This window comes from Phytophthora ramorum (genome assembly GCF_020800215.1).
Source record: "Phytophthora ramorum isolate Pr-102 chromosome Unknown Phyram_PR-102_s0008, whole genome shotgun sequence".
Taxonomy (NCBI): domain Eukaryota; phylum Oomycota; class Peronosporomycetes; order Peronosporales; family Peronosporaceae; genus Phytophthora; species Phytophthora ramorum.
In genome coordinates this window covers 927,355-946,986 of record NW_027150654.1, presented here as the reverse complement: position 1 = coordinate 946,986, position 19,632 = coordinate 927,355, and the positions used below count along the sequence as shown (strand labels likewise).

Genomic DNA, 19,632 nt, shown 5'->3' with positions numbered 1-19,632 from the left:
GGAAGCTGAAGTTTTTCTGCTTGGTGCGGAGGTGCCGCGTTTCCATTGGCTGCGAGAGGTCGCAGGGTGAAAGGACGTTGCGACACGACCAGGGCTCAGCGCTTGCAATAAATTAGCAATTGTTTGCCACTCGCGATGTCCGGCGGTCGCATTCAACGCGGGGGATCAGACAAATCTGTGCCAAGCTCCGTTTGCTCTGCAGCGTACGCGGTGCTGCCGCATTAAATGTCGGCCTAAGACATTCTCCGCTGACTCACAAATTCTCCATGTGCCCGCTAACGCAGTCAGACTGGCGTTAGAGACGCCGCTGGAGGTTTATCAGTTCATGTGCGCTCACGGACTTCAGCCAGTCTAATGTTGCGTTTGAGCATGTGCCATGCAAGCGGCACCACACGGTGGGTGAGAACGACGACATCACTAGCGAGGAGGCAAGCGCCGAGCTCGTACTGTACATTGGCAGCCTGTATGCATAAAGATTCTTGCCTGATGCCGCTTGTTGCTTTTCTGCTTCGTGTAGGATCTTTTTCTAGTCGTTCGTGGCCTTTGTAGCGACCCTGGCCTTGTCACATTTACTTCAGCCTGAAGCGATGCCGCTATTCGACTGCTTGACGCTGCTTGGCCCATAAAGCCGTGACGCTTGCATGTAGCTTCCCTTAGACATGCGCCATGCATTTGTCTATCTATTTGCATCGGGTTCCCAACGCACATCACCTGGGACGCTTTTTGAAAACGCAGCTCGAATCGATCTGCGTCGCGCAACGGCGACTAAAACCGGTGCCGAAGACATGCGCATGCTACTTGGCGCAGATTGCTCAGATGAACTCGCCTTGGCTAGCGCCTAAATGTACGGGCCTTGACCTCGCTTACTACTCAATTCACCAGCACGTGAACAAGTTGTGATCCACTTCAACTCCTGCGCAGCTCGCCTGGAAACCCCACCACACCCATGACTGTTCTCGCTACGACCCAACACAACAACTTCGCCTCGCCAAATAGCAAGATCACCGGAGCCCCGACAGTCTACCGAGCCTACCAGTACAATGCTTTCGGCTCACCAAATGCTGAGCTTCGGCTCTGCAAGGACGTGCCGCTGACACCGCTTCAGCCCGCACAACTGCGCATCAAGGTCCACAGCGCAGCTCTCAACCCCGCAGACCAAAAGATCATGCAAGACTTCGGACTTGCCGTCACCGGAAGTCAACCCTCCGCCGACAAACCCTTCGGCATGGGCTTCGACGTCGCCGGCACCGTCGTCGAGACCGGAGCCGATGCCCACCAGTTCAAGGTCGGCGACGCCGTCTTCGCCATGGCACCCTACTCGGACTTTGGCACGTTCGCCGAGTTCGTCGCCATCGACGAGCAGTTCGTGGCGCTCAAGCCCACCAACGTCACGTTCGACGAGGCCGCCAGCCTCCCGTACGCAGCACTCACCAGCTACCAGGCGCTGCACGAACACGCCAACCTCAAGGCGGGCGAGCGCGTGCTCATCCTGGGCGGATCGACGGCGACGGGCGTGGCGGCCATCCAGTTGGCGCGTGCCATGGGAGCTCACGTGCTCGCCACCGCCAGGGACTGCCAGGACCACCTGCTCGTGCAGTCGCTGGGTGCCGAGAAAGTGATCGACGTGTCAAAGCAGCACTGGGTCGACGTCGTGGACGAGCACTCCGTGGACGTCGTGTACGACTGCGGCGTGGAGCGCAAGGCGTGGAACCGCGACGCGCAGGCTGTGCTGAAGAAGGACACGGGTCGCTTCGTGACCATCAACCCCATGATGCAGCCGCGTCCGGCCAAGTTCGGCGCCAAGTGCATCGGTGAGGTCATGGTGCACGCGAGCGGCTCGCAGCTGAAGGAGCTGTCAGGCTTCGTGTTGTCTGGGGCATTGAAGCCCGTGATCGACTCCGTGTACTCGTTCGACCAGCTTCTGCCGGCTCTGGAGAGGGTGGAATCAAAGAGCACACGTGGAAAGGTGGTGCTTCGCGCTGCCTACTAGGCTGGTCACTCGACGCGTGAGGCGTAAGTAAACTGGCCATGCATTGATGAGCCAACTGCTCCATGTATCAAAGTATTCACAACTACAATAATAAAGCTTGTCAAACGCGGAATACTAACGATTGCAAGCGGCAGCTCAAAAGAATATGGTAGGCTTGGTAGGATGGTCGATCGGCGCCAGGATACCAGCTTGACCGCCAAGTTTACCCTGCTCGGCGGCCGATTCAGCCGGGTGCTGTGAGCGATAAAAATGACCTCGAGCAAAAACTCGTTACGCACACGTAGTTGTCGCGCGCGATTCATATGGGAGGCAAGAAGTGTCTTTCTCTTAGTCACCCAAGCAGCGGGTTTCGCGCCGGGCTCGAGCACTGACTGACGGCGCTGCGAGTTACTTCGCAGTGTTTGCCGCCGGTTCTGTGTGTCGAAGCGGCCACCTCAGTGTGCAAGTCCAGAAACACGCTATGTAAAAGTCGAGTTCCGCCCCAGCATGTTTCCAGGCAACATGGTGTTGAGTTGCCAAACAAGCAATTATTAATAATGATGATTCGATGCTATTGATCCATGCCGCCGAGCGCCCGGTGTCGTCTCCGCAAGTTGAGTGAACAATCGCAACCATGGTTCACGCCGCCCCATCATTGGAGCAGCTTTCTCTATACTACTGTGCACTGCAATAACGATGAGTCCAACACAGGCTATCCTTGTTGACGCTCGTGTTATCCTAAGGATTCAAGCGTTCTGGTCGCAAGAACCTCAGTCATGCATCTGGCAAGGAATTTCCATAGCACGTACTTGTTTTATCCGTTGAATTATTTTAGAGTATGTACTGACTCAGTACAACTTAGGACTGCTGAAAAGAAAATGTACGATGGTAGCGGACTGGATGGCGTAGACCTTTTCGACGTCGTAAGCCTGGCCACTCCGCTCTCGTCGTGCCCTCGTTCCACAAAAAAAAAACCTTCTCTGCGAGCAACTTCTTCTATCGTATTTTGGAGAGGGTGTCTATTCGGACGAAGTATACTTATAAGTACATGCTAATAATGCAAGAAAATACACACCAGGCTGCCAAGATCTAGACTAGCCATGGATTCATCGATCTACACAATTGGGTTTCATTAAACTGCGTACTGAACCGAAAAGTACTGGTGTTTTGCTTTTTTGGTTACATTATTTATCCCTCCGTCTATATATGTACTGAGTTATGGAAATTCCTCTGCACAGTCACTGTTGACATACACCAGCGCGTTTGATTCAAGCGACCGTCTCGCCACGCCTGCATTCCGCCGCAGCAGACGGTCTCAGCAGCTGATGCTATCGACGAGTGCTTTGACGACCAGGGGGCATACAAAATCCTACATGTACTGTTTGAGCACGGACACCAAAGACACGACCTGCTTTTGACGACGCGACCGAGGCAGACCATGCGCGCGTAGTGGCTTGTCCTTGCGTTTGACTGGTCTCGTTCACCGCCTCCCTCTTTCAATTCATCGGCGAGCGCGGGATCTGCTCATTCTCCAATTCGCCACGCACTGCGCAATTCCAGGCTTGATTAACACCTCGGTTCGCTGTTCACGATGGTCAAGATCCTGCGTTCGGGTTTCGCGGCGCTCGCTCTAAGCTTGTCTTTGGCCAACGTCGCGCGTGCTGAAGAGCTGTGCTCCATCTCGCCGTTGTCCTACGCCACCGCCAAGACCGACTACCCGGACCTCGCCTTTGCGATTAGTGCCGTGGAGGAGTACTCGATTGCAGCCTGGTACACTGACCGCTTGTCGACGACCGACCGCGCCAAGATGCTCGATGGCCTAACGACTCAGTGCTCGGAGGCCTCGCGCATGACAATCGTCGTTTACGGAATCCCCAGCAAGGACTGCAACGCCGGATACTCGTCGGGAGGCTCAGTGTCGAACACCGCCGACTACAAGGAGTTCCTGTCGGACTTGACCACTGCTGTCGGGGACCGTAAGGTGCTCTACGTCGTGGAGCCTGACGCGGTGGGTCTCCTCGCTGAAGAAGGCGGCTGTGGCTCTTCGGCCGGCTACCTCGACAACCTCAAGGTTGCCGTGGAAGCCCTTTCAGCCAACGCCAACGCTGAACTGTACGTCGATGTCGGCTACTGGACCCTTGAGTCCGACTCGCAGCGCTCGAAGGTGGTCACCATTATGAAGGACCTGGCGACGTCGGGCACCCTGAAGGGCATCACCATCAACACGTCCAACTACCGTACGACCGACCAAGTCACGAAGCTGTGTACGAACTTCCAGACGACTATGGGCAAGAGCGACATGAACTGTATTGTGGACACATCCAGGAACAACATCGAGCCCACTACCACGGACTGGTGCAACGTCCTGGAGGCTGGCATCGGTCACCCGCCCACGTCGGAGACCAACATCACCAACCTGGACTACTTCATGTGGATTAAGCCGCCTGGAGAGAGCGACGGCACGTGTTCGGGTGGCCCCGCCGCGGGTGCGTTCTTCGAGAAGGGCTTCCAGGACCTGTGGGATCAGGGCTACTTCGTCAAATCCGCTGGCATGAACACCATCGCGGAGGGAGGCACCGACACCACGTCGTCGCAAACCACTTCGTCCCAGACAACGGATAGCAGTGCCTCGCAGGCGGTGGACACAACTTCTTCGCAGACGACATCGTCCCAAACCACGGATGCCAGTGCTTCCGAGACGGCTGGCGGCAGTGCCTCGCAGACGACTTCCACCGAGGCTAGTGCTTCTCAGACAACTGATAGCAGCACCTCTCAGACGACTTCGTCCCAAACCACCGAGGCCAGTGCTTCCGAGGCGGCTGGCGGCAGCGCTTCCTCATCTCAACCCACGGGTGAGAGCTCTGGGAGCACCGAGACTGAAGTCGACACTACTTCGTCGCAGTCTGATGCCACGGCGCCTGCTACTCCAACTGCGACTACCCCGGTGTCCACCACGGCTACTCCGACCGCTACCACCGAGGCGCCGTCCCAGACGACAAGCAACTGCAAGGTGAGGCGTCGTCTGGGGAAGTTGCTCTAAGTAGCGATTTTGCTTGTATCGTACACGTAGTCTGAGTACTTCGACGTCTAGTATGTTTGTACAGCATCTGCTGACCCTGGAGAGAGTGTCAGCTCAGTGTTGATAGTGGTCACCTCATAGATTTGGCTTCATTGGGATGAAAATCTTCGAGCTCAGACTTCTCGATTCCGTGATCAAACCGTAGATGGGTTTTCTTGCTCTGCGTTCTCTTCGACTACAATTTGCATTTGCAGGCTGCAAATACTCGCCGCGAGTAAACGTATCGAGATGATGCCTGGCATCATTGATTTCGTGACACATTTTCACATCAAGAGGACCTGGTTAGCACCGTTGCCCGAGGCGATGTCGTTCCTCTCATCGGAATAACATTTTGCCAGCCTCATTCACCAATTTGAACTCTTCTCCTCCCCACTCGCACCAACCACCTTCAGGATGCCCCCCGTGCCCACAACGTTCAAGGCTTTCGAGTTTCACGAGTTCGGCGACGCCCTAGAGGTCCTCAAGTTGAACCCAAGCGCGACACTCGGTCCGCTGACTCAAACTCAAGTTTGCATCAAGGTACGCAGTGCGGCGGTGAACCCAATCGACTACAGAATGCTCAAGTACGGGAAGCACTTCCTCGGCAAAACCCCGTCGCCTGAAAGCCCAATCCGCTCAGGCTGTGACGTGGCTGGTGTCGTCGTCGCACTGGGCGAAGGCGACGTACAAGGCTTCCAGGTTGGCGACGAAGTTTACGGCATGCCGGTCGTGACCCAAACCGGGACTTTCGCTGAATATGTCAACTTCGACGCCGAGTTCCTCTCGTTAAAGCCGAGCAATGTGTCGTTCAACGAGGCTGCTGGAGTGCCCACCGTTGGAGAGACGAGCTATCAGTCGCTGGTTGATTTCGGCAAGCTACAGGCTGGTCAGCGCGTGCTCATTCTCGGTGGTGGCAGCTCCTGCGGTATGTTTGCGATCCAGATTGCCAAGACAATCGGTGCGGAGGTGGTCGCGACGTGCAGCACTCGCAACACGAACCTCGTAAAGTCTCTCGGTGCAGATAAAGTCATCGATTACACTAACGAGAAGTGGGTTGAGGTGCTGGTAGAGCACTCGGTGGATTTGATCTTCGACTGTGCGGTCGAGCCTGACTCCTGGAACAACGAGGCGCAGAGGGTTCTGAAGCCGGCCACCGGAATCTTCGTCACTCTCGCAGGAGCTCGCGGTGTGACTGAACCAGTGGAGTCGCCGATTGGAGCTGCGCGCTTCTGCATCTTCGCTCGATCGCGCAGCTCGTACCTGGAAGCTCTCACGAAGCTCATCGAGGCCGGCAAGGTCAAGACTATCATCAACTCCGTGTACCCGCTGGACGACTTGAAGGATGCCATCAAGGAGCAGATGGGTGGCCGCGTTCAGGGCAAGATCATCATCGAGGTTGCGAAGGAGTAGAAAGCCAGGGAAGCATGCTCAACTCAAGAAGCGGCTTGCCTTACACGCTGCATTCGAGGCAACGTTCATCCAGCATAGGAGTAACTTGTAGATGAACCATTTTGTCTGAAAGTACATGCTACGCTGGCGGTCTGTACATGTTGCACTGTTCGGTTGGCAGTAAGGCAACATTTATCTTGGCGAGCTCGGACGCGGCTGCCCCAACATAACAGCGTGTGTGTGTATGTGTGTGGTGGTTGGGGGGATCTCATAGAGAACATATGCACGCAGGTTAGTCTGGGCGGACAAGTCCACGCAACTGCCCAATGCAGTTGCAAGGAATGCTGTGATTTATCTGCGTGAACGCAGTCGTAAACGTTCAATTCGGTACGCATCGGCTGGTGCGCTTGATTCAGCAGATGAGGAGGCCTCCATCGTGACACGGCTTGGCGACCATCTGAGATCATACAACGTCTTGTACTTTTGTCTTATCTCGCAGTCGTATGGGGTTTGCTCATGAATGAAAGTGACCGGTCCATTTCGCTGGGGCATAGCAGTCGGTAGAGAGCCGCTTGTGTCTTGATAATTCCTTCACAAGACCGTCAAATTCCTATTCTGTTCGAACACCAAACTCTCGATCACTGTTCAATTTCCCACAATCAGTTCACAACCCAGTCTCGCCTCCTGAAGAGTAACCAGAGACGACTGCAAGATGGTCTTCGGGATATCATCCGCTCGCGTGGTGGTAGCAGCTACTCTCGCACTCACGATAGCTTCTTCCATGACTGGCATCCGTGCTGAAGAACTGTGTTCAATTGCACCAAACTCCTACTCCCAGGCCAAGACAGACCACCCGGAACTTTCAAAGGCGCTGGAGACTCTCGAGCAATACGCGATCGCGTCGTGGTTTACGGATCGTATGTCGACCGATGAACGTTCCTCCATGATTTCAAGCATGCTGAGTGAGTGCTCCGAGGAAACGCGGCTCAGCATCGTGGTGTACGGCATTCCGAACAAGGACTGCGACGCCGGACTATCGTCAGGGGGCACCGTCAAGAGCACAGACGACTACAAGGCCTTCCTGAAGGAGCTCACCGATGCCGTTGGCGACCGAAAGGTGCTCTACGTCGTGGAGCCGGATGCCGTCGGTCTACTTGCTAAAGATGGCAGCTGCGGTTCATCGGCGGGATATCTCGACAACCTCAAGGTTGCGGTTGAAGCTTTGTCCTCGAATGCCAATGCTGAGCTATACGTTGACGTCGGGTATTGGATGCTAGCTGACTCGACCAATGCAGAGAAGATCGCTCCGATCATGAAAGAGCTTGGGAGCTGCGGTACCGTCAAGGGAGTGACCATCAACACGTCCAACTACCGATCGACCGACGAGTGCGCCACGTACTGCACCAACTTCCAGACGGCTATGGGCAAGAGTGACATGAGCTGTATTGTGGACACCAGCAGGAACTACAACGGCTCGCCTACGTCGGACTGGTGCAACGTCGCCACTGCCGGCATCGGCAAGCCGCCCACATCGGAGACTGGCGTGTCGAACCTGGACTACTTCATGTGGATCAAGCCGCCTGGTGAGAGCGACGGAGAGTGCTTGGGCGGCACAGCAGCAGGTTCATTCTTCGCTGAAGGGTTCACCAAGCTTTGGGACCTGGGCCACTTTGTAAGTGAGGGGGGCATGAAGACAATTGCTGAAGGCACAGGTGACGACGTCACCCAGTCGTCCACATCGGCTGCCCCCTCCAGTGATAGCAGTTCGTACCAGCCCAGCCCGGACCAGTCCACCTCAATGCCTACAACTGCTCCTACGACAGCCAGCTCGAGCGAGGGTCAGGGCGACCCCGTAGGGACCGATGCTCCGGTCGATTCTGCTGGCACTGAGGCCCCCTCCACCACACCGCCTGCCACGACAGCTACTCCCTACTCCGCGACTCCGACTGAGACTCCATCTCCCCCGACTGTCTCGAGCTCGAAGTGCAAGGCCAAACTACGTAGCCGTTAGCTGGAAGGTGGCCGAGTTGGTATCCGATGTAGTGTAAGTGCCCGCGTCCAAAGCGCGGTAACACTGAATAATGATGCAACGTCTTGCATGAAAGGCTTGAGTTCCTCAGAGGAGATTCCTCTCCATCACTTACACGCATGGAAACGACCAACGTGTACAGTACCGCATGTAAAAGCACGGCGAGCAAGTCGATGGCGCTAGATCTCTTTGCTCTTGTGGCCAGCCATTCTGTGCGGCGATGTGCAATCGGATCGGCCGTCGTGTCGTCAAGTCAGTCCAAGACCTGAACTCCAAGTTATTTGCTTGAAGTGCGGCCACCGAAACGCCGGATACGTCCTTCAGAGTCCGACGTAGCGAACAACTCCCGTCTCAAGTCCACGCGCCACTCGCAGCGATGCATTCACTGCTGTTGCGATAGCATCGGAGATAAGGGCCAGTGAGTTTAGCATTCGAAGGCATCGCGCCGCTCGTCTGGCCAGCATTCTGCTCCTCCACCTTCGCCACCTCAGCGCCATCTGGCCCGGGCATGTGGCCCACATTGTGGGGCTGTCACCTCGGTGAGTCAAGTGGGACCGTGGCGACGGCACGACAAATCAGAACTCCGGCACGATCGAGCCATCTTGGTGTCTTGGTCCTTCGGACAGCGCTCGCCGTCTGCGTCAAGCGTGCCAGAGGCGATAGCTACAGAGCCGTCGCCACCGAGAGCAGAGGAAGGCCGTCCGACCAGCCTCGTCTTGGTGCATCTCCTGCATCGTACGATGCACCCGCGCGCATGCAAACGCTCATTCTGCAATTTGCCTCGAGCGACTCAATTAGCTTCTGCCTGAGCAGCGTTCACGATCCAAGATGGTCAAGAGTCTACGCACGCCGTTCGCTGTGGCCGCGCTGGCCTGGTCCTGCTACCAGGGTGCAATCTCCGCTGAAGATCTGTGCTCCATCACGCCGTCCTCATACGCGGGCGCCAAGACCACGTACCCGCAGCTCGCAACTGCACTGGAGACGCTGGAGCAGTACTCGATCGCTGCGTGGTACACGGATCGCCTCTCGGACGCGGATCGCTCGACGATGCTGTCCAGCCTCACCAGCGAGTGTTCGGAGGACTCCCGCATGACGATCGCTGTCTACGGGATCCCCGACAAGGACTGCAACGCCGGACTATCGTCCTCGGGAACCGTGCAAAGCACGAGTGACTACCAGTCGTTTCTGTCGGAACTGACGGACGCTGTGGGCGACCGCAAGGTGCTCTACATCGTCGAGCCCGATGCTGTGGGTCTGCTTGCCAATGGCGGCTGTGGCGAGGCCGCTGGCTATTTGGACAATCTCAAGGTCGCGGTGGCCGCTTTGTCCGCGAACTCAAACGCTCAACTGTACGTGGATGTCGGGTACTGGCTGCTCGCGGACTCGACCAACGCTGCTGCGGTGGCGACCATCATCACCGAGCTGAGCGCCTCCGGCACTCTCAAGGGCGTGACCATCAACACGTCCAACTACCGATCGACCGACGAGTGCACCACGTACTGCACCAACTTCCAGACGGCCATGGGCAAGAGTGATATGACTTGTATTGTGGACACTAGCCGGAACTACAACGGCTCGCCTTCTTCGGACTGGTGCAACGTCGCCACTGCCGGCATCGGCAAGCCGCCTACGTCGGAGACGGGCGTGTCGAACCTGGACTACTTCATGTGGATCAAGCCTCCTGGAGAGAGCGACGGCATCTGCACGGACACCTCGTACTCTAGCGAATCGCTGACAGGCGTCACCGCAGGGTCGTTCTACGAGGAGGGCTTCCAGATGCTCTGGGATCAAGGTTACTTCGTGAGCGAGCAGGGCATGTCCACGATCTCGAACAGCAGCACGAGCACGAGTCAAACGAGCAGTCAAACGGGAACCCAAACGAGCAGCCAAACGGGTACCCAGACAGGCAGCCAAACGGGAACCCAGACCGGTAGTCAAACCTCACAGACGACTACGGGCAGCAGTGTGGACCAAACCTCCTCCATCGGTCAGGAGTACGACAGCTCCACTCAGTCTGCGGTGGGCACTGTGGCTCCTGCGGATGACAGCTCTTCTCAAACTTCGACCACCCCGACTACAACTACCGCAACGCCCGCTGTTACCACTGCAACGCCGACTGCCACCACCGCAACGCCGACTGCCACCACCGCAACGCCGACTGCCACCACCGCGACGCCAACTGCAACGCCTTCTACGACGAGTTCGACCACTACAAGCACCTCGCCGTCCAGCGCTGCGTGCAAAGCCAAGACGCGTCTGCGCAAGATCTAGACGACTGCTTCCTGTGTGCTGTGCATGTGCTGTCGGGTCTCAGCAAACGTGCACAGCTGTATGTTCTAGTCCATCCATGTTGAAGGTAGAGAAGACGGGTATTTGTTGTCTAGTAAATACAAATCTAGATCCATTGGAAATTCCCCACGCGAATGCAGTTCTCTACAGCGTGGACTCATCGGTTGGGCTCGACAAAGTATAGACCAGGTCGGACACAACGGGCGCGAAGCACCTCGTACACACGCGTCTAGTAACTCCGCATGTTGGAGCGTCCTCATCTTGGTGAGCTGTGTAGAGGCGTATGCCAGGCCAAGAAGTGCGCCAAAGCAGCAAATGATCATGCACTTCAAGGAGCGAAGCCATCTCTACCTCTCCGCGTCCAAGGCCAGCTTCAGTTCAGGAATGAGGTTTCGACCAGATGGTAGTGGCGCTGCGCCTCTTTAGGCGGACTGCAGCAAGAAACGGTCTTTGATTCCCATGCGTCCAGCTTTCACAGGAATGTACGAATAGTTTGTGGCGCGCCGACCAGTGACCAGGCAAAACATTCGGGTATCCGTCAAGTCTGACTGGAACTCAAGTGCACACTATTCACTATTCGCGTTTCGGCGAGCTCGCGTTCGTTCTGCCTCAGCGGCTGGCACGCGAACAACGAAAGCTTCAACTCGGTTAGCCCTTAGTGCAAGGCAGTGGATGTTGCGGTGCGTCCTTTGTCGGGCGAAAAAGTTCCGGACAACAAAGAGCTGTGCTTGACACTTTCCATGAGAAACAGCCACTTACCTTGAGAGCCACTAGCACGAACAGCACACGCCAAGCAAAGCTGCACCGACCGCTTCCTGCATCATCGTCTTGCTAGTTGTGCCCAAACCCCGATCTCATTGCTGTCGTCCGCGCTAGTAAAGTTCATTCTACAACTTGCCAAGCACCGCACAACACCTTCCAAGCAACGCGTGCAACTGCAACACGATGCTCGGGAACATCCTGCATTCGCGCCTAGCGCTCACCGCCGTGTCCTGCGTGGCACTCGCCTTGTCATCATCGCTCGCCAGCGCCGAAGATCTCTGCTCCATCGTGCCGTACTCGTACACGGGGGCCAAGTCGGCCCACCCCGAGCTCACGACGGCCATTGAAACGTTGGAAAACTACGCCATCGCCTCGTGGTACACGGATCGCCAAACCACCCAAGAGCGAGCCGACATGATGTCTGGTCTACTGAGCCAATGCTCCGAAGACACTCGTCTCAGCGTCGTGGTCTATGGTATCCCCAACAAGGACTGTGCTGCTGGTTTCTCATCGGGAGGAAGCGTGACGAGCACGAGCGACTACCAAGCTTTCCTGAAGGAGCTCACGGATGCCGTTGGAGACCGCAAAGTGCTCTATGTGGTTGAACCGGACGCGCTGGGTCTCCTAACGCAGGACGGAGGATGCGGCTCCTCGGCTGGGTATCTCGACAACCTCAAGGTTGCGGTGGCAGCACTGTCCGCCAACGCTAACGCAGAGCTGTACGTTGACATCGGATACTGGATGCTCGCCAACAGTGGCAGCGCCAACAAGGTCGCGACCGTGATGGAGGAGCTTGGTGCTTCTGGCCGAGTCAAGGGTGTGACTATCAACACGTCCAACTACCGATCGACCGACGAGTGCGCCACGTACTGCACCAACTTCCAGACGGCCATGGGGTCGAGCGACATGAGCTGTATTGTGGACACCAGCAGGAACTACAACGGCTCGCCTACGTCGGACTGGTGCAACGTCGCCACTGCCGGCATCGGCAAGCCGCCCACATCGGAGACTGGCGTGTCGAACCTGGACTACTTCATGTGGATCAAGCCGCCTGGTGAGAGCGACGGAGAGTGCTTGGGCGGACCGTCCGCGGGCTCGTTCTTCGCAGAAGGGTTCACCAAGCTTTGGGACCTGGGCTACTTTGTGAGTGAAGGGGGCATGAAGACAATTGCTGAAGGCACTGGTGACGTGACCCAAGCACCTACGACATCGGCACCTAGTTCGAGCAATGGCAGCCAGTCCCAGACCACTTCAAAAGGAAGTTGGGCTACGAGCTGCGGAGAGTTGAAAGCTTAGAAGACGGCTTCGGGCCGAGATTGCAAAACCAAAAGTGAGATTGATTGAGTGAGTTTTAGCTGCTAGCCTGCCTCCTACGCTCTCTTGTCGGCAAAAAGAAAAACGTCCATGTGGGGACTCGAACCCACACCCTACGGATCAAAGACCCGGCACTTAACCCACTACACCATACTGCATGACCAAAGTCACGCACACCCTACTCCTACATATGTAACTCTTACTATGCACCCACACGCATGTCCACGCCGCTTCAGCACTTGGACACGCTCCCACACGCTTGTTCTCACGCGCACGCAACCTGCGCGTCTCATCATGAGCACTTGACGCCGCTACAAATCCCCCCGCACACGCGTAGAGGCACGCGCACGCACACATGCCTTGCACCCACACCTGGTGCACACACGCACATGCACACGCAGCACCCTCTAACACTCTCCCTTGATGCGCTGTGCTTGGCGTCTTAGGCGTCCATGCCGAGTCCGACGAGAAACTGGCGGTGCTTGGGTCGCGCCAGTGCCTTGGTAAACCCGTCTGCGATCATCTCGTCTGTCGGCTTGTACTCGAGCACGATGACCTTGTCTTCCACCTTCTCGCGCAAGAAGTGATACTTCAAGTCGATGTGCTTGGTGCGTGAGTGGTACGCTGGGTTCTTGGCCAGCGCAATGCAACCTTGGTTGTCCTGAAAAATGGTAGTCGCACCCACACACTCACACCCCACGTCCAGTAGTAGCTGACGCAGCCACACTGCCTCTTGAGTGGCGTTGTACAGTGCCATGTACTCTGCCTCCGTGCTCGAGGTTGCCACTGTCGGTTGCCGCTTCGACTTCCACGAAATTGCACTCCCGTTCAGGAAGAACACGTAGCCAGTAGTCGAGCGCCGGGTGTCCAAATCACCTGCCCAGTTCGCATCCGCGTAGCCGATCAGCTCTCCCTTAGTCCCGCCGTTGAACACGAGTCCCAGGTCCTGAGTGGTCTTCAAGTACTTCAAAATCCGCTTCGCAGCCACCCAGTGAGACTTGTTGTACCGCTCGCAAAACTTGGCCACTTCACCCACAGCTTGAGCAATGTCCGGGCGCGTACAAGTTGCGAGGTACATCAAAGCCCCCACCAACTCGCGATACGGGTACCTGGGCACGAAATCTTCGTCTTCTGACGGCTTCACCAGCTTCGAGTTGCTGTCCGCTGGTGTGTGCACTGCCTTGCACTTTTCCACGCCGAACTTCTCCGCGAGTCGTTGAATATACGCTCGCTGATTCATGACGATGGTCTTGTCGTCGCGGTTGCGGTGGATCTCGATGCCGAGACAGTACTTCAGCTCACCGAGCTCCTTGATGCTGAACTCGCGCTTCAGCGCCTTCTTGATCTCACCGATCTCCGCTTTCGTCCTGCTGAAGATCATGAGGTCGTCCACGTAGACGATAATGATGCTGAACTTCGAGTCCGAACGCCGAACATACACACACGGATCCGCCGCTGACCGATGGAAACCTTGGCCCTCCAGGTGCTTGTTCAGCTTGCTGTTCCATTGGCGTGCCGCTTGCTTCGTGCCGTAAAGCGCTTGCATCAACAGGCACTTCTTGGTTGGGTTGACTTGGTCTTCAAATCCGTCCGGCTGGTCCATATAGAGCTCCTCTTCAACGTCGCCGTAGAGAAACGCGGTGTCCACATCCACATTTTCAGCCTCCATGTCTTCCTCTGCTGCAATCGCCACCGCCGTGTTGATGGACTCCTTGCGTGCTACAGGAGCGAAAGTCTCCGTGTAGTCGACCCCTGGACGTTGCGTGAAGCCCTTCGCCACGAGACGAGCCTTGAACTTGATGATCTTCCCGCTCGGGTCACGCTTGATACGGAACACCCACTTGCACCCAATCGCCTTCTTGTCTGACGGTATGTCCACCAACTTCCAGGTGCGGTGATCCTCAAGCGACTTCATTTCGCTTTCCATGGCGCGCAGCCATTCGTCCTTGTACTTGCTCCGCATGACTTCATCGTACGACACCGCGCGCTCACCGTCGTCGTCTTCGGTGAGGAAGCAGTAGAGGGAATCGAACTCAGCCTCGTAGTCGTCCAGGTTGAACTCACCCCTTCGAGTCCCGGGAAATTCGTCTTGGTAGCGCACGACTCCACGCCTTTTGCGTGCCGGACGCACCATCCACTCCTCTTCGCCGTCTCTCCCTGGCGTGCTAGAGCCACGCGTTGGCACAGATCCGGTCGGTCCGCTGTGCTCCTCGGGTTCGTGGAGTGGGCGTGTTGGGGGCGTGCTGAAACCGTCGTCAACACTGGGTTCTTCGGTGCGCTCCTCTTCTTCATCGTTGTCGATGATGTCGATCACCTCCTGGTTGCGCGTCTTCGCCATTGTGACCGGTGGCGCTTCAGCAAACGTCACACTCCTTGAAATCACGATCGATCCGTCGCTGGGGTCCAGGAGTCGATATGCTTTGTGTTGCTTGGCGTAGCCGAGAAACACGCACTTGATCCCCGAGTTGTCTAGCTTTTTGCGTTTCTGCTTGGTCACATGGGCGTAGCACTCGGTCCCAAAAACGCGCATGTGCTCCAGACGTGGCGCCCTCTTGAAAACCAGCTGGAATGGGCTTGCGTGTGGGCTTGACGTGTTAGGCAACACGTTCCGAATGTCTGCAGCTGTCATGATGGCCTCGCACCAGTACGACTTGTCCATCCCGCTCTCCTCCAGCATGCAGCGTGTCATTTCAACCAGCGTACGGTTCATCCGCTCTGCCATGCCGTTCTGTTGCGGGTTGTAAGGCACCGTGAACTCTTGCTTGATGGTCTTCTCGTCGCACAGAGCCACCATCCCCGCGTTGCAGTATTCACCGCCGTTGTCACTGCGTAGCACCTTGACCTTGATGCCCGCACTTGTTTCTGCCTCCTTGAGAAACTTCTTGAACGCCTCACACACTTCGCTCTTCTTGCGCAGTGGGTAGATTGTCACAAAGCGACTCTTCATCATGATGAAGCTCACAATGTACTTGTAGCCCGACTTGGATGCAGGAGTGACGGGCCCCAACACATCAGAGCACACAGTGGTGTCCTTGCGTGCGCTCTCCCTGGCTTCGAGTCCCTCCTTGGTCGACTTGAAAGGCTTGCGTGCCTGCTTCGCAGTCGCACACACGCCACACACGGTTCCAGGCTCTGCCAGCGCACCCTTGAGTTTCCCGTCCTTGATCATGGAGTTCAGCGTGCCGAAAGACGCGTGGCCGAGTCGCCGGTGCCACAAATCCATATTGTCTTCAGCCGCATGGCACTCGTCGCCGCCCTCAATGTTGAGGAACATCAGCTTGCCTTGCTTCCTGCCCGTCGCCACCACTTGGCCGCCGCGTTTCACAACGCACTGCTCGCTGTCCATAGTCACGGTCATGCCGCGTGCCGTTGCAGCCGTGAGAGAGAACAGATTCTTGTTCAAATCTTGAACGTGCAGTGTGTTTTCCAGTCGCGCGTTTATCCACGCACTCCCAGTCCAGACACGCAGAACAACTGTTCCAACCCCGAGAATCTTCAAGCTCGCGCTGCTCTTTGCGCTCGATATGGTGCGCGCAGTCTTTACACCCGAGTACTCTTGAAACGCGTCGCGTGTCTTGCACATGTGTGCCGAAGCACCGCTGTCCATCACCCAGCACTCGCTAGCAAAAGCTTCCGTCGCATGGAACGCAACGTTCGACTGGTCTTGGACATCTTCATCGGGACTTGCCTCGGAACGGCAATCCCTCGCATAGTGGCCAGGCTTGCCACAGTTGAAACACTTCCCGAAGGGCCCCTTCTTGCGCATCCCGCGTGGGTTCTTCTTCTTCTGCTGCTGCTTCCCATTGCCCTTGCCGGCAAGAAGCGCAGTCGCCTCTTCGATGCGGTTCGAGTCCTTCTGACGCACTTCTTCCGCAATCAGCTTGCTCACCAGGTCTGCAAGCTTGAACTCACTTACTGACATGCGAAACGCTTGAACCAGAGCCTCGTAGCTCGATGGCAGACTCCGCAGCATCGTCGCGCAGACGTCTTCCTCAGTTGGCTCACACCCCGCGTTCTTCATCTCCATCACGAGCTTCTCCAACTCCGTCACGTGCTTGCCGACGGAGGACGCCGTGAACTTGAACGCCGAGAACTTTTCCTTGAGCCACAGCCGGTTCGCCATGTCTTGAGTCTTGTGGAACTTCTTCAACGTGTCCCACGCCTCCTTCGCAGTCGTGGACGTCACCACGTGCATCAACTGCGAGTCGTTCAGGTTGAGCACAATCGCCGCGTGCGCTTGTTGCTCCTTCGCCGTCGATCCGGCTTCCCCGGAGACAGCTTCCCACAATCCCTTGGACATCAGGTACATCTTCATCTTGTAGCTCCACAGCGAGTAGTTCGAGCCGTCGAAAGGCTCGACCTTGAACTTGGTGTCGGTATTTGGGCTCATAACCAAAAGGAAGTTGGGCTACGAGCTGCGGAGAGTTGAAAGCTTAGAAGACGGCTTCGGGCCGAGATTGCAAAACCAAAAGTGAGATTGATTGAGTGAGTTTTAGCTGCTAGCCTGCCTCCTACGCTCTCTTGTCGGCAAAAAGAAAAACGTCCATGTGGGGACTCGAACCCACACCCTACGGATCAAAGACCCGGCACTTAACCCACTACACCATACTGCATGACCAAAGTCACGCACACCCTACTCCTACATATGTAACTCTTACTATGCACCCACACGCATGTCCACGCCGCTTCAGCACTTGGACACGCTCCCACACGCTTGTTCTCACGCGCACGCAACCTGCGCGTCTCATCATGAGCACTTGACGCCGCTACAAATCCCCCCGCACACGCGTAGAGGCACGCGCACGCACACATGCCTTGCACCCACACCTGGTGCACACACGCACATGCACACGCAGCACCCTCTAACAACTTCAACGCCTACAATCGCTCCGACTACCGGCAGCTCGAGCTGGAGCCAGGATAACACCGTGGGAACCGTTGCTCCGGCCGACATTACGAACACGGAGACCCCCTCCAGTACACCGTCTGCCACGACAGCCACTCCATCCACCACGATGCCTACCACGACAAGTCCTACCACCACCGCTCCAGAAACTTCATCTCCGTCCACTACGGCGCCAACAACCACGATGCCTACCACGACAAGTCCTACCACCACCGCACCAGAAACTTCGTCTCCGTCCACTACGGCACCAACAACCACGTCACCCACCACCACCGAATTGACTGGGAAGACTGACACTACGCAGCAGTCCAACACGCGCAGTGCCTGCAAGGCCAAGAAGCGCCTCCGCTCTCTGTAATTGTACTTCGAACTTGTTCTGTGCAAGTCTTGTAAAAGTCAGTCCCGCACCACTAGAAGATGCCGAGTTCCATACATGCGATAATAGACATCACTGTTCACGCGTTCCCGTAAGTAAATCTCTACACAACTCCCTCTGCAACACGAGAAACTACTGAAGCGTTTGTTCATTAGTCAATTAGTAGTTCTGACGTTTCGCATTGTTTAGATACGCCCGCGTGAGCACTTCACGCACCAGCACACCTCATTTCTGTCTGTTGGGCTCGCCCTGCACAGCTTACTCCTTCGCCACCTCGATGATGATCTTGCCCTTCGCGCGGTGCGACATACAGATCTTCATGGCCTCCACCAGGTTCTCCAGCGGGTGCACCGAGTCGACCACCGTCTTCACCTGTCCGGCCTCGATCAGCTTCTTGAGCTCCAGCAGGTACTCGGTACACGGCGCGTTGAAGATCTGGTTCTGCGTCGCGCCGATGGGCGACTCGACAGGCTTGTCGATCATGCCGATGGTCACGAAGATGCCGGTCTGCTCCTTCAGCACCTTCTGCGCCGCGTCATTCCACGACTGGGACTCGACGCCGCAGTCGTAGATGAGGTCCACCGAGTGCGCGGCCAGCACGTCGCTCCACTTATCCGTGGTGTAGTCCACGATTTGATCGGCACCCAGCGACTTGACCAGCTCCACGTTGCGGTGGCTGCACGTGGCGACAACTTCGGCGCCCAGCGCCTTGGCGATCTGGATGGCGAAGAGACCCGTGCCGCTGCTGCCGCCCAGAATGAGCACGCGCTGACCCTTCTGCAGCTTGCCGTACGTCACGAGCGCCTGCCAGCTCGTCTGGCCCGCCAGCGGCACGCCCGCCGCCTCGTTGAACGTCATGTTGCTGGGCTTGTGCGCCACGCGCTTCGTGTCCACGTTGATGTACTCGGCGAACGTTCCCGTGGCGTCGAACCACGGCATGGCGAAGACCTCGTCGCCCTCCTTGTAGTCCTTGACGTCGCTGCCGACCTCCACCACCTTGCCCGACAGGTCGTGGCCCACGCGGTACGGGTGCTCAGGAGACGCCATGGTGGGCAGAATCATGGACGCATAGAGCCCGATCTTGTAGTCGATGGGGTTGAGCGACGCGCTGAAGACCTTGATCTTGACCTCGGTGGGCTGCACGGGCTTCTGCTCGGCGCTCGGGTTGAACTTGATCTGCTCGAGGAAGTCGCCGAAGTGCTGGTACTCGTAGGCCTTGAAGGTGGTGGGGACGGCGGCCATGGTTGATGGTTGGTTGGCTGGGGGTGGGTGGGTGGTAGTTGCTGGAGACTTGTCGTCGAGCTCGCTTTTTGAAGAATGAGCTTTTAACTCGAGCATACCTGCCGCTTTTGCACCATGATCATCAAACTCGGGGGAGCATCAACTTCATGCTCCAGTCGCTGCTCCCAAGTTTATGCGCCAAGCTAGCCATTTCTCATATTGTTTGGCGTTAATAATGATGCAGACTGGAGTGTTTTCATGATCATTGACATGTACACTGCGGTCCGCTCACTGTGCCGCACAGCGGCCGATTTGGACG

The 19,632-nt window shown here is 56.7% G+C and overlaps 7 protein-coding genes across 7 annotated transcripts; 6 read left to right on the top strand and 1 right to left on the bottom strand.

Moving 5' to 3' along the window:
- Positions 1–946: 946 nt before the first annotated feature.
- Positions 947–1,990, top strand: KRP23_9328 (Reticulon-4-interacting protein 1-like protein, mitochondrial; the record flags this gene model as incomplete). The annotated part of the gene is made up of 1 exon (XM_067894870.1): positions 947–1,990. One exon carries the CDS (start codon positions 947–949, stop codon positions 1,988–1,990), a length of 1,044 nt encoding a protein of 347 aa, XP_067742506.1.
- A 1,570-nt stretch (positions 1,991–3,560) lies between these two features.
- Positions 3,561–5,009, top strand: KRP23_9327 (Endoglucanase E-2; the record flags this gene model as incomplete). The annotated part of the gene is made up of 1 exon (XM_067894869.1): positions 3,561–5,009. The coding sequence occupies one exon, from the start codon at positions 3,561–3,563 to the stop codon at positions 5,007–5,009; it is 1,449 nt and encodes a 482-aa protein (XP_067742505.1).
- Positions 5,010–5,441: 432 nt separating this feature from the next.
- KRP23_9326 (2-methylene-furan-3-one reductase) lies at positions 5,442–6,437 on the top strand (the record flags this gene model as incomplete). Its single annotated transcript, XM_067894868.1, has 1 exon — positions 5,442–6,437. One exon carries the CDS (start codon positions 5,442–5,444, stop codon positions 6,435–6,437), a length of 996 nt encoding a protein of 331 aa, XP_067742504.1.
- A 691-nt stretch (positions 6,438–7,128) lies between these two features.
- KRP23_9325 (Endoglucanase E-2) lies at positions 7,129–8,427 on the top strand (the record flags this gene model as incomplete). The annotated part of the gene is made up of 1 exon (XM_067894867.1): positions 7,129–8,427. One exon carries the CDS (start codon positions 7,129–7,131, stop codon positions 8,425–8,427), a length of 1,299 nt encoding a protein of 432 aa, XP_067742503.1.
- An 846-nt stretch (positions 8,428–9,273) lies between these two features.
- Positions 9,274–10,716, top strand: KRP23_9324 (Endoglucanase E-2; the record flags this gene model as incomplete). Its single annotated transcript, XM_067894866.1, has 1 exon — positions 9,274–10,716. One exon carries the CDS (start codon positions 9,274–9,276, stop codon positions 10,714–10,716), a length of 1,443 nt encoding a protein of 480 aa, XP_067742502.1.
- Positions 10,717–11,679: 963 nt separating this feature from the next.
- Positions 11,680–12,792, top strand: KRP23_9323 (Endoglucanase A; the record flags this gene model as incomplete). The annotated part of the gene is made up of 1 exon (XM_067894865.1): positions 11,680–12,792. One exon carries the CDS (start codon positions 11,680–11,682, stop codon positions 12,790–12,792), a length of 1,113 nt encoding a protein of 370 aa, XP_067742501.1.
- A 5,558-nt stretch (positions 12,793–18,350) lies between these two features.
- On the bottom strand, positions 18,351–19,334 carry KRP23_9322 (Reticulon-4-interacting protein 1-like protein, mitochondrial; the record flags this gene model as incomplete). Its single annotated transcript, XM_067894864.1, has 1 exon — positions 18,351–19,334. The coding sequence occupies one exon, from the start codon at positions 19,332–19,334 to the stop codon at positions 18,351–18,353; it is 984 nt and encodes a 327-aa protein (XP_067742500.1).
- Between the last annotated feature and the right edge of the window lie 298 nt (positions 19,335–19,632).